The 14780-nt window shown below is 33.2% G+C and overlaps 1 protein-coding gene across 1 annotated transcript in view; it reads right to left on the bottom strand.

Annotated features, from left to right (window-relative positions):
- Positions 1-3503: 3503 nt before the first annotated feature.
- Positions 3504-14780, bottom strand: part of LOC127737750 (lipopolysaccharide-induced tumor necrosis factor-alpha factor homolog) — a 29506-nt gene continuing 18229 nt past the window's right edge. The window contains exons 2-3 of the mRNA XM_052248646.1: positions 12109-12625; positions 3504-4301 (exon numbers count right to left, since the gene is read on the bottom strand). Of these exons, the coding sequence (XP_052104606.1) occupies positions 4127-4301; positions 12109-12625 (692 nt within the window). The 3' untranslated portion in view covers positions 3504-4126. The remainder of the gene's footprint in view (positions 4302-12108; positions 12626-14780) is intronic.

The following is a 14780-nucleotide window of genomic DNA, read 5'->3' as shown; positions in this document are numbered from 1 at the left end:
AGCAGGACTCCTATCATTCATTGTTTCCACCGCCGTTGTTTAGACTTTGCGTGCATGGCATTAACGTTTAAACACAACAAATCAAAACCAAGTATTATTTCGGGATATATAATTACATTACATGTATGTTTCATTCGAATCTGCAATTTTGATTGGTTGACAACAATCGCGATGCACCTCGATATCATAATTCAATTTTATTTCCGTATAAAATACAACAGCTATGACTGCACGCGCTATCCTTGACAATGTTAATATAATGCAATGAAAAACAAACGAAAAGCTTGATAGATCTCCTTAGTTTCGTGGTTGTAGCATAAACATGTAGTTATAAGAATTGCTAGCAGCGCTTCGTACAAAATGTGCTTTGGTCAACGATATTTGTTAAATATGTAAAATTGTGTTGTGGGGGATGTATATTAAATAACCTGCCCGCATTCAAGTGGTTTTAAGATTTCTGTTATTGTCGTTAATAACCTTACAGCACACATCATTTAAGAACGTGTTTTATACTATGGAAGGGAATATCCGCCATAATTGTACATTTCTTAATTTGTAAAATGCAATTTCTTAATCTGTAACATGCAATTTCTTAATTTGTAAAATGTAATTTCTTAATCTGTAACATGCAATTTCTTAATTTGTAAAATGGTATTTCTTAATCTGTGACATGCAATTTCTTAATTTGTAAAACGTAATTTCTTTATTTGTAACATGTATTTTTTTCCAACCGTTACATGAATTTCTACGTTTCTTGATTTGTGAAATGTAATTTCTTAATGAGTAAATGCAATTTCTTAATTTGTTAATGTATTTTCTTCGTTCATTACAAGAAATTCTACATTTCTTAATTTGTGAAATGTAGTTTTGTTTTATTTAAGTCATGTTTTGGGAGAATACGTCAGTGTAATTGTTACCGCTGACAGCCAATGAGAAGTTCAGAAAAACTACAAGTTACAAATCAAGAAGTTTTACAAATCAAGAATGAAAAAGTTCTACAATATTCCGCACGAGGTCGCTGTGGATCCATATCAATTCGTACCTTTGTCAACTCTTATCCAATATTTACCAACTCGTACCCAATATTTTATAATTTATACGCATTAAAGTTATTATGTTCTTTTATATAATATAGAAACATACAAATACAATAAAGTACAACTTTATTGATTGGTAATCTGATTCAAATTGTTTTCAAATCAGACAAATCTAAGGTTAATCATTCGTCTTAGACAATCAGCTCTATTTTTCTGACACTGTATTAGACGAATCTAGAACAGAGCGTACCAGCTCTTCGTCAACAAATCATGACACGACCCCAAAAGGGTCTTACTTTAGTGATAACCCACCTAGCAAAAGACAGCGACAGGGGCCGTCCCTTCGTCCACAGAACGCAAATGCGTAAAAACTTTTGGACTATGTTTTATTCCTGTGCAGGCTTTATCGCTTCAAAAAGATTTGAACGGCCTTCATATATAAACTAACTAGAAAAATCTTCTTGATCACATGTTCGACGCAAAAATCAGTAAAAAAAAGGCTCCATAGAATATGGGAGAAGGATATTTTTTACTGATTTTTGCTTTGAACATGTGTTCAAGAAGATTTTTCTAGTTAGTTTATATATGAAGGCCTTTCGAATCTTTTTGAAGCGATAAAGCCAGCACAGGAATTAAACATAGTCCAAAAGTTTTAACATATATAAATATTTAGATACTTCAACAGATACGAACTATGATTACAAATGTAAGATCATACATTTCGCCCTTATTTTCCCCTAAGCTTGGCTTTTACAATATAAATAAACAAAACACAACGAACTTTGGTGTTCAAAATGCAGCATATATTAAAAAAAAATGGGTTTTCATAAACCCTTCTATGTTTATTTTTCATTTAAACTACCCCATTCTATTTTTGTAGGTCCGAGCCTATTAACCACTAATCAGGCGCGGATCCAGTAATTTTTAAAAGGGGGTACCAACACATGCAAGTCATATAAAAAGGGGGTTCCAACCATATGTCCCCATTCAAAAGCATTAGTTTCAACCCCCGGAACCCCTTCCCCCGCCACTGACTAATGATCACTGATTAGAATATTGTATGATTATAATTATGCAACATGTATATGAAATAAATTATCGTTCAAACAATTTCATATAATCACTTACTTCTAAAGACGAATGATTAACTTTGGATATTTCTGAATTGAAAACAAATTGCATCAGATTACAAATCAATAAAGTTGTACTTTATTTTATTTTGTATGTTTCTATATTATATAAAAGAACATAAAAACGTATAAATAATAAAATGTTGGATACGAGTTGGTAAAAGTACGAGTTGGTAGCAGTGAGAGTTGGTAAATATTGGGTACGAGTTGGCAAAGGTACGAGTTGATATTGATCCACAGCGACCTCGTGCGGAATATTGTGGAACTATTTCATTCTTGATTTGTAAAACTTCTTGATTTGTAACTTGTTGATTTGTAAATTGTAGTTTTTCTTGAGAAACGGAACTTCTCATTGGCTGTCAGCGGTAACAATTACACTGACATATTCTCCCAAAACGTGAATCAAACAAAGAAATTACATTTCACAAATGAAAAAAATGTAGAAATTCATGTAACGGATAGAAAAAATACGTGTTACTAATTAAGAAATTACATTTTACAAATTAAAAAATTGCATGTTACAGATTAAGAAATTCCATTTTACAAATTAAGAAATGTATAATTATGGCGGATATTCCCTTCCATATTATGGTTTTATGGCACGCCTTGTATAATTGTCTTATCAGCTATTGACACTTGTGTTTTATAAAAAAGGAAAAAAAATGACTTGAACATTCCAGATATCTTCGCAGACCTTTACAGAGTCTTAATTTAAGTGTCTAACATTGTAATCTCATGAAGGGAGTAGCCGTAAAGTGTTATTAAAAATAACATATATTACCCCACCATAAAAAATAAAAGAAGATGATCGAATCAGCAACATTTTACGTTGAATATAAGTATTAGGTTCCTCTTAGAAAATACAACAGACTTATTGAAATACAAGTTATCTAGTCTTTTTCATCCTAAGACTATCCTATAACGCCAAGTAAGTTTTAAAAGAAAACGTTTGAATGTAACTTTTTCCTTTTTCTTGAAGACAAACAGGCAACGGGACAAAGATACTGAGGTGAGAAAGTTAACTCTAGAACATTAACTTAAAACCCAGCATCGATTTCGGGATAAAGATGATTTAATTTTTCTGCATTTTTATTTTGTTTTCGATGTGCAATTGTGACCATTAATGCATCCGATCCAACATGTTATTTTGTTTAAACACTGCTATTGTATTATAACATTACATAGGTGTTTCCTAATATTCCATCTGAATTTTGATGACTACAATCGCAAGGCATTCCAAAATAATTATGTTTTATTTCCCAATGAAATGAAACGTGTATGACTTCTTGTGGTCTCTATGCTGCAGCAATGCATAGGAAAACAAAAGAGAGGCGAATTGATTTAAAATTTTATATGGGAAGTAGAAAAAGTAAGATATTAAAAACACTGCCACACTTGATATTCCATTGAAAATAAATATACATAATGCTCTTCAACTTCTTACTTTATTTAGCCGTTTTAACTTTTTTTTTATTCGAGCGTCACCGTTGAGTCTTTTGTAGACATCTGGCGTATAAAATTTAAATCCTGGTATCAGATGAGTTTATTTATATCCACCGGGTCGATGCCACTGCTGATGGAGGTTTCCTCCCCGAGGGTATCACCAGCCCAGTAGATGACATGAGTGATATTTGATATAATCACAATTATTAATAAACTGTTTACAAAACTTTGATTTTTTTTGAAATACTAGGGACTTTCTACCCCAGGAATAGAATACCTTAGCGGTATTTGGCAAAACTTTGCGGAATGTTGGGTCCTCATTGCTCTTCAATTTCGTTCTTTATTTGGCCTTTTTAACTATTTTGATTTTAGAGTCACTAATGATTCTTTTGTAGACGAATCGCGTCTGGTGTACAAAATTTGAATCCTGGTATCTATGATGGGTTTATTATATATTACTATGAGAATACTATACATGCAATGTCATAATTTTGCTTGATAGGACTAATTTCTCAATTATCGTCGTCTACGACGTCGGCGGCGACGATAATGTCCTCCGCCAGCATGAATCCTGACATTACTTCTTTGTTGTCGAATAAATCTACCGACTTCTTTCTTACAGTTCGGACAAGTGTGAACAACATCTTTGGCACCTTTCCACAAAAATGGTAGGAAGCAACAAAATATGCAACTGAAAAAAAGAAGATTGCTTTCGTTTAGAATGGCTTTATTAAGACTGTAACAACGCATGCACAATAACGTATACATAAAGTATGTAAGGAATTATCAATGTATTGTATTTTAACAAGTGTCGTTGATTTTACTGTCGTAAAATGAATTTCCCGGCGACGCTTTAGCCAAGCCAGTAAACACTTTTTGCGACTGTAAAATCTAAGATCAAGATCGGCAAGTATTCCTATTCTAAATGCTGCCTGTTTAATGACTTTTTTTAACTATAGTGTGTGATAACATTTTGTACGGAAGCCGATAAGGGCCATTCAAAAAAAAATTTTTATGTCGTAATTACGACATAACATGTCGTAATTACGACATAACATGTCGTAATAACGACATCACTATGTCGTAATTTCGACATAACATGTCGTTAAAACGACATAACATGTCGTTTAAACGACATCGCTATGTCGTAATTTCGACATAACATGTCGTTATGACGACATCACTATGTCGTAATTTCGACATAACATGTCGTTATAACGACATCGATATGTCGTAATTTCGACATAACAAGTCGTAATTACGACATCACTATAGCTATGTCGTAATTTCGACATAACATGTCGTTATAACGACATCGCTATGTCGTAATTTCGACATAACATGTCGTTATAACGACATCGATATGTCGTTATTTCGACATAACAAGTCGTAATTACGACATCACTATAGCTATGTCGTAATTTCGACATAACATGTCGTTATAACGAGATCGCTATGTCGTTATTTCGACATAACAAGTCGTAATTACGACATCACTATAGCTATGTCGTAATTACGACATAGCTATGTCGTAAAAACGACATCGCTATATATATAAAAGAATATGTATTATGATTGCCAAGAGACTAAATGACACAGAAATAAGCAACTATAGGTCATCAAAATGCCCTCAATAATGAGAAAAGCCCCCGCATAGTCAGCTATGAAAGAGGGACGAAAGATACCAGAGGGAGAGTCCCCGAAATGACAGCTGTTTAACAATTTAATTCAAACGAGTGAAAATAACGGTTTTAATAATGTACAAACAAAGACCGAAACACGAATATGTAACACAGCAACAAATGACAACCACTGAATTACAGACTCCTGACCGCTATCTGATAATAACGACAACCTTATAGTTTAACTTTTCACTTTTTGAAGCGATAGGAATTTCAAAATGGTCGCCAGTAAAGGCAAAGTTTGTATCGTAAACAAATTCATCTTTTTTTTTTTTAGAATATTGAACACTTTATGCAATCAAGCTTAATTAAAGTTATTCACTAGCACCTCAGACTTGCACATACTAGAACTTTATTTATAATCAAGTCAAATGAGACCCAGTTGAATAGGGGAGCAATTCAAGCTCCCTGGATCCTCTAATTATGTTTGGCATTGCAGGTTCTGAATAAGATGAATTTTAAGCTTTTCCCAATAAAGACTATGTTAAACTTTGGACTCATAGTGCTCAGACCCACGGATCTCTGTACCTTCATTTGTACACACTTGAATCTTAATGTACAGTAACTACTGAGGCTTGATGCAAATTATTACTGCATTGCTATTGTTGGTTCTTAATGAGATTCTTCAAGCGTCCTCCCCATTGAAGCCCTATTAAAACTTTGTACCCCAAGTTCTTTTAACCACTGTTCCCCAGGGCAACTATTCCTACAAACTTAAGGGGAGGGTTAGGATTCCGCTAACATGTTTAACCCCGACACATTCTTTATGTATGTGTATGTCCCAAGTTTTTAATTTACATATTTGTTTTTCGTTTATTTTTGTACATAAAATAGGCCGCTAGTTTTTCTCGTTTGAATTGTATTACATTTGTCATTTCGGGGCCTTTTATGGCTGACTATGCGGTATGGGCTGTGATCATTGTTGAAGGCCGTACGGTGACTTTAATTGTAAATTTCTGTGTCATTTGGTTTCTTGTTGAGAGTTGCGTTTTTGAACAAACCAGCGTATCCCAAGGCCTTGATAACCTCTGTAGGCCCCAAATAAGACGAAAAAAACATCAAAATTGGAGAGAAAACTGAAAAAAATTGTTTCTAACCTCAGGGATATTAACCCTTGGCTATCTTAGATTTAATGCAATCAGTATGCATCAGCATCAGGGTACAGCTCATTTGCATATCATTTGCATATTTTTACAAATACTCGAAATTTAGACAATTTCTGATAACAATTCAGCATGCCAAGGGTTAATATCCCTGAGGTTAGAAACTATTTATTTTCTGTTTTCTCTCCAATTTTGATGTTTTTTCGTCTTATTTGGGGCCTACAGAGGTTATCAAGGCTTTGGGATACGCTGGTTTGTTCAAAAACGCAACTCTCAACAAGAAACCAAATGACACAGAAATTAACAATTATAGGTCACCGTACGGCCTTCAACAATGATCACAGCCCATACCGCACAGTCAGCTATAAAAGGCCCCGAAATGACAAATGTAATACAATTCAAACGAGAAAAACTAGCGGCCTATTCTATGTACAAAAATAAACGAAAAACAAATATGTAAATTAAAGACTTGGGACAGACACATACATTAAGAATGTGGCGGGGTTAAACATGTTAGCGGGATCCCAAACCTCCCTCTAAGTTTGTAGGAATAGTTGTCCTGGGGAACAGTGGTTAAAAGAACTTGGGGTACAAAGTTTTAATAGGGCTTCAATGGGGAGGACGCTTGAAGAATCTCATTAAGAACCAACAATAGCAATACAGTTATAATTTGCTTCAAGCCTCAGTAGTTCATTAAGATTCAAGTGTGTACAAATGAAGGTACAGAGATCCGTGGGTCTGAGCACTATGAGTCCAAAGTTTAACATAGTCTTTATTGGGAAAAGCTTAAAATTCATCTTATTCAGAACCTGCAATGCCAAACATAATTAGAGGATCCAGGGAGCTTGAATTGCTCCCCTATTCAACTGGGTCTCATTTGACTTGATTATAAATAAAGTTCTAGTATGTGCAAGTCTGAGGTGCTAGTGAATAACTTTAATTAAGCTTGATTGCATAAAGTGTTCAATATTCTAAAAAAAAAAAGATGAATTTGTTTACGATACAAACTTTGCCTTTACTGGCGACCATTTTGAAATTCCTATCGCTTCAAAAAGTGAAAAGTTAAACTATAAGGTTGTCGTTATTATCAGATAGCGGTCAGGAGTCTGTAATTCAGTGGTTGTCATTTGTTGCTGTGTTACATATTCGTGTTTCGGTCTTTGTTTGTACATTATTAAAACCGTTATTTTCACTCGTTTGAATAAAATTGTTAAACAGCTGTCATTTCGGGGACTCTCCCTCTGGTATCTTTCGTCCCTCTTTCATAGCTGACTATGCGGGGGCTTTTCTCATTATTGAGGGCATTATGATGACCTATAGTTGCTTATTTCTGTGTCATTTAGTCTCTTGGCAATCATAATACATATTCTTTTATATATATAGCGATGTCGTTTTTACGACATAGCTATGTCGTAATTACGACATAGCTATAGTCATGTCGTAATTACGACTTGTTATGTCGAAATTACGACATAGCGATGTCGTTATAACGACATGTTATGTCGAAATTACGACATAGCGATGTCGTTATAACGACATGCTATGTCGAAATTACGACATAGCTATAGTGATGTCGTAATTACGACTTGTTATGTCGAAATTACGACATATCGATGTCGTTATAACGACATGTTATGTCGAAATTACCACATAGCGATGTCGTTATAACGACATGTTATGTCGAAATTACGACATAGCGATGTCGTTTAAACGACATGTTATGTCGAAATTACGACATAGTGATGTCGTTATTACGACATGTTATGTCGTAATTACGACATAAAATTTTTTTTTTGAATGGCCCTTATCGGCTTCCGTAATTTTGTGAGAGAATTCGATGTTTTCTTTACCACGGTTCATTTCAACGCAACTTATGACAATACCACTATACCAATCAAAATGATTTTTTTTGCAGTGTTTTAAGAAATGATTTTACTTTGTATCCATGAATTATTTGTGAAACATTAAATGTTTTAAAAGGGCGAATTGTCTGTATAAAATAATTATGTAGACTTCTGAAGTCCAAACTTTCTATTGCCTTAAATACGCAAATGAAAGATCCGAAAACTATACCAATACAGAACGACATGTTTTTGAAGTTATAGCAAAACTTTTGGTTGACAAATCTTAATTCGTTATTGCAAAAAATGAACTTAAAATATCTGTCATTTTCTCCCTACACAGTTTACCCCGATTACTTATTATGATGTGGACCGGTCATTGTTATTGAATCTTACGCAATTTGATTGGATTAAGTTATTATTAGTTTACCTTCAAACTGTTTATTTTGTTCATACACGTATATTGATTAAATCAGAACATATAAATAAGAAGATGTGGTATGAGTGCCAATGAAACAACTCTCCATCCAAGTAACAATGTGTAAAAAGTAAACAATTATAGGTTAAGGTACGGCCTTCAACAAGGAGCCTTGGTTCACAACGAACAGCAAGCTATAAAGGGCCCCAAAATGACTAGTTTGAAACAATTCAAACAGGAAAACCAAATGCCTAATCTATATAAAAAACGAGAAACGAGAAACACTTATGAACCACATCAACAAACGACAACCACTGAACAACAGGTTCCTGACTTAGGACAGGTGCATACAAATGCAGCGGGTTTAAACGTTTTAACAGTCGCCAAACTTCACCCTAACCTGAAACAGTAGTGTAACATTACAACATAAAAAGACACACAATGAAATATCAATTGAAATGGCTTAACTCGATCAAAAGACATATAAAAAAAAAAAAAGTAAACATACACTGAACAAATAAATTTGATCTATGACACAATATAAATACAATATAAATAAAAAAGATGTAAAACAATTTCAAAGAGACAACTCAAACCTAGGACAAAATAGCGTTAAATAAAATAACGTAAACAGGTAAATATAATAATTTTGTTGTTAGGAGTACGGACTAATCTTTTTTTTAAATAAATAAATTTGTAGTTCACAGTACGAGTACAGAAGTGAAAATTTATCGTCATCCTAAATACTTATCAAAGGTGGTACATATTAAAAATAGTGAGAAGAGATATAACATAAAATAAGTAAACATTGAATAACAAAAATGCATTACAAATTGTTTCAACAGGTCAAATTAACACGACAGTACGATTTGAGAGAACTCGCAGTTACTGAACGCTAGTTAAAAGCCAAAAACAATTAATAATAAAAAATCATGCATCAGAGACTAAAATCTATTAAAACACATCCCAGGGATTTAGTGTTTTAACGTCATGGACAGTCAAAGAAGACATGACTTGTGCAATGCCAAAATAAAAGTATCGACAGGCAGTAGGACAGTTAGGATTTAACCTTATAATTAATATGTATCATGTTATATATGAATAAAGCAATCTCTAAATAGAAAATAAACGTGGATGTGTATTTAAACATCCCAAAAAAAACATTCGAAAAGAGTACAAATTTAGTTATGTTTTAGTTTGTTGATGACAAAATCGATGTTAGTGCCAATGTAAACAATATTCAAAGATCTTATTAAAACATTAATAAGATAACCTTTACTAATAAGTTTGTTTAAAGGTTCGACGAATTTACACGGATCACATAGTATTACCTTAAAATTGAGGATGTGAAATACCGTTTTTAATAAGTTTTCTTCAGGTACAGCCAAATTTACTAATCAAATCTTTGTATATATGAAAGGATTTAGTAAATGTTTTAAGTAATTTATGGTAACGAAATCCCTGACTTAATAATTTACCAGTGATGCATTGATTAACACGGGCATAACGAACGATTGGGATATATAAACACCGTATGATGGAGCCAAAGGAACATCGCCATCTAAAAAAGGAAAATTAACAATAGGGAATGAAAAATCGTCTCTTTTGTCGTAATTTTTAGTATGGAGTCTCCCTTTAGAAATTGAAATGTCTAAATCTAGAAAAGGACAACTACTGCGGTTTATGTTAGATTTATTTAAAGTAAGTTCCTTTTGGGTAAATTTCGGTAGTATATTTAGAGAACTCTGGGTTATTCAACGAAAACATTTCATCAAGATAACGGTAGGTATTGTTGAATGTGTCAACCAAATGTAACAATGACGTGTCTTTACTGAGTTTGGCCATAAACTGTGATTCATAGCAATACAGGAAAAAATCTGCTATTAAAGGTGCACAATTAGTGCCCATAGGAATACCTACTACCTGTCGATACACTTTATCGCCGAAACGTTCATATATGTTGTCCAGGAGAAAATTTAAGGCTTCAATCGTATCTTCACATTTCCAGTAAGTGAATATAGCATACTTTCCTTTTCGTTACAGAAAAAGGCTTTACACGAGTTACAGCAAATGAATTTGGAATGAGATTTTTCAAAATACCATTTAATTAAATATGAAAACTTTTTCTTGATAAGATTGTATGGAAGTGTAGTGTAGAGAGTAGAAAAATCATAACTGTCAACAGAATTAAAAGGACCATCAAAAGCACGTATTTTATCTAAAACCTCTAAAGAATTTCTAACACTCCAAAAATAATTAATACCATTATTTTCATAAATTTTATTACAAAAGTTAATAACAAGTTCTTTGATAGTAGTAAGGGAGGTAGTTAGAAGCACTGACAGATTAATAGTAGAACACTTACTAGATGCGGAGATGAAACGATATTTAAATGGTTGTTTGTGTAATCTAGATAATCAGTACATATTCTGGACTTTCAAATGTTCGGAAGATGCTTTAAGCTGGGTAGTGGCAGTGATATGCTTGTTTACAATTTTACTCTCTGTGGAGCGTACGGACCTGAATGTAGAAGAATTGATTATTTCGTTTTGGAGAACTTCCGTGTAGTATATGCGTCACACAACCACTGCATTATTGGCTGCTTTGTCTGCCGTTACGAACACAAACCGCTTTGCGAGTACTTGGAGTTTATTTTTTATTCTAGAAATGGGTATATCATGAACCCTATTATTAATTTCAGAATTGTTTTCAAAATGAGATATACGAATATCAACAATATTCCTAATTTTATTCAAATAACTGTCCAGAGATTTTTTAGCATGCATGAATGTGTACAGTAACTTAAATGACCTTCAAACTGGACACTAGACGAGTCCATATTATTTTTTATCAATGCAACTAAAGGTATGAAAGGTGAGAATTGCCACTTCTTATATTTTCACAAAATTTTCCAGTACATAAACTAGTTTTTAATAGCCTATTCCGGAGAAAAAAGAAAAAGTTTACAAACCATACGTTTTATTCCATTAAACAAGTCATTTTTCGAAGAGAAGTGCCGAAATACAATTTACGCACGGCTAAGCCAGGTAAAATCGTTGTTTATCTTAACAAAAAAAAACATATTTCAGTCTCGTTATAATGTTATAATTACAATTAATCCTAAACAAAAGAAGTCAGTAAATAAAGTCAAAATATGTCCGATCTGCCTATTTTTGTACATCAAAATTCAATTCGATCGTTTTAAGGTCAATTTCGTCTACCTCACAAAATCTTGTTAGAAAAACGGAAACGTTATCTGTGAATGCTCAAAACATATTGCCAGGTAAATTATAAATATTTTTTAACAAAATATATAGTATAGTAACTAAAATCCGATATAGGTTTTATCTCTTCAAATCTTACTTTGTTTGGACAATACTTAAATATTTATTGTACATCAAATAGATTATAAAAACGAATTCTTTTAATGGATATTTGATGCATAAAATCTTACCCCATAGTACCAAGCAATATACACCATAACCACGTGCATGAGCCTACAACATATTCTCTTTCTGTAGTAATATCTATCTGACAGTGAGGACATTTAGTACTGACGGGGTGTTCGTTTTGTGCTGGATTGTTAGGATCTATAGGAATAGGCATAGCCATTGGTACACCACCTTGAACAATAACTGGCTGTCCGTATTGATTCTGAACAACCATCTGTTGGCCGAATGGTACAATACCAGGTTGAGTCATGATTGGTTGTACGGGCTGATAAAAAGCAGGCTGCCCAGCTTGATTCGCCATTGGTTGACCAACTTGATTTACCATTGGTTGTCCAGCTTGAGAAACAATTGTTTGTCCGAATTGGTTGATCGTTGGTTGTCCAAATTGATTAGTCATTGGTTGTCCGGTATGATTTGATTGATCCACATGTCCATATAAAGCGTGTTGCACATTCTTCTGATCAGATTGGTTAAATTGATCTGGTTGGCCTTGAACTGTTTGTTTTTGTCCATCTTTACCTTAATTAATAATAGTTAACATATTTGAAGTCTAGATTGAATATACAAAAACACATTTTTATATGCAAATATAAGATACTGCTAAACACTCAGTATGAAACATGTTTCTTCATTTCACACAAACACACACACACACACCCAAACACTCTCAAACATGTCGTATTGAATTCATCTTTACAATGCTAGAAGTGCAATCACTTGCAAATTTATATCATGTAGCCAGCTTGGTTATATACAGATATAGCTTTTGTAAAGTCGGATTCCTTTCCTCGTGTGATTCATCTATCTGAAGTTGTTACTAAGTACATGGTTTTAAGTGACTTGGACATGGTACATGTATATCTGGGCAATTCATTTTTTTTTTAAATATATCATAACGGATGACAATATGTCTTGTCTCCTTGTCTGTCAGTCATACAAATGAAATAATACACACACACACACACAAATATATATACATATACTTCGTCTCAAGTTTAGCCCAACAATTTTGGATCCTTAAGTTTAGTTGGGTGAATGATCTAGATGGTTGAGCACAGTGCAGAACGGGGTAACCACGATGTCACATAAGCTTGGTCTCAAATCCCGCCGAGGGAAAGAAAAAAAAAACGCTAGTTTGAGGATCCGAAATTGTTCGGCTGATCTTGAGACGAAGTAGATATATATGTGTGTGTTTATCATTTCATTAGCGCGACTGACAGCATATAAATATATATAAACATGCATTAAATATTTGTATTTAATATGAATATATACATTTTGTCGATTTAAACATCAGATCCCAGTGTCAGTTCCCGTTTAATGTATCATACAATAATCCATTAATATTTTAGATAACAAATATCCTTCTCCAGTATCAGTTTCACATCATATGGCAACAGAGTACTGATGTTGAAGAAGGATATTATCCTCTATTTTTTGTAATCTTTATTTTAAAATTATACTATTGATTATTCATCATTTTGTTTTGTTGGTTATATTGGTACACGTTTTAGACGCATATTTGAGGGGCCTGATTGGGGGGGGGGGGGGTCTCATTACGATTCACGAGTTGATTTTTTTGTCAATCACGATTTACAGAAAATAGATTTCCATGATCACGGATCACGAAAATATAAAAAAAAAAAAATCTGTAGAAAAACGGATCACGATAGCGAAAATGCGCCGATCACGAGGAACGAAAATAACCCATCAGGCCCCTCATATTTTATTTGTGAACTAGATCGAGATACAAAAGATTAAAACAATCGATAGGCATACAAGTTTCAAGAGAGTCGGATGATAAACTTGTTCGAATTTTAATTTCGCAAATGTAGTTTTAAAAAATAATTGGCAGGTAAATAACAAATATAAAGTAAATTTGAAATTGACTCAGCTGAAAGGTTAGATATGCTTACATTAGATATTCAATATCGTAGACTTTTTGCAAGATAGTATTTTTTGGGGGATAGTTGCAATTTTCTGTAGAATACACGTAAACATATATTACAAAAGCAATTAAATCTACCAAGTAATCATCATTATTTAGTAATCATTGGCTAAATATTGAGAGCCTATAAATAATTCAAAATGCCATACATTAAACAAACTACGGACACCTCATGGATTGTTGCTACAGGACTACGTGATGACAATGTAGTTACTAGATGTTTTCACTCATGCAATTGCACATATACCAAAAAAACAATCCTTTTGGAGGGTTCTGTTTCTCCTTTTTACAATGATTTATATTTCAACTTGTATTAAAACCTTTGAATATTATACCTGACTCAAGCTAGCGAACAATTGTAGCGAACAATTAGCTAGCGAACAATTAGGAGGTATAACTAAAAACCACAATATCACATAAGATTATCACGTTTTTTCGAGCTAGCGAACAATTATGAGAATACATACAATCTTAAACAAAAACGAAAAAACTAACTTAAAACAAAAGGGAAACCATACTTCATATATAAAGAATACAAAGCTTTTCTTTCCTAACTAAATAAATCCACATAAGGCATTCAATAGATAGCTGGATTACAAAGATCGTAAGTTAACACATTGACACAATGCATTTTTAGGGAATGGGGGTGCACTTTACGTTGTTTGGTCCGATTAATAGAGATTGTGACAGGTTACGACTATATAGGTGTTTAAGAGGAGATAGTGC

This window comes from Mytilus californianus, unplaced genomic scaffold (assembly GCF_021869535.1).
Source record: "Mytilus californianus isolate M0D057914Y unplaced genomic scaffold, xbMytCali1.0.p SCAF_4, whole genome shotgun sequence".
Lineage (NCBI taxonomy): Eukaryota > Metazoa > Mollusca > Bivalvia > Mytilida > Mytilidae > Mytilus > Mytilus californianus.
This window is presented reverse-complemented; position numbering and strand designations above follow the sequence as displayed.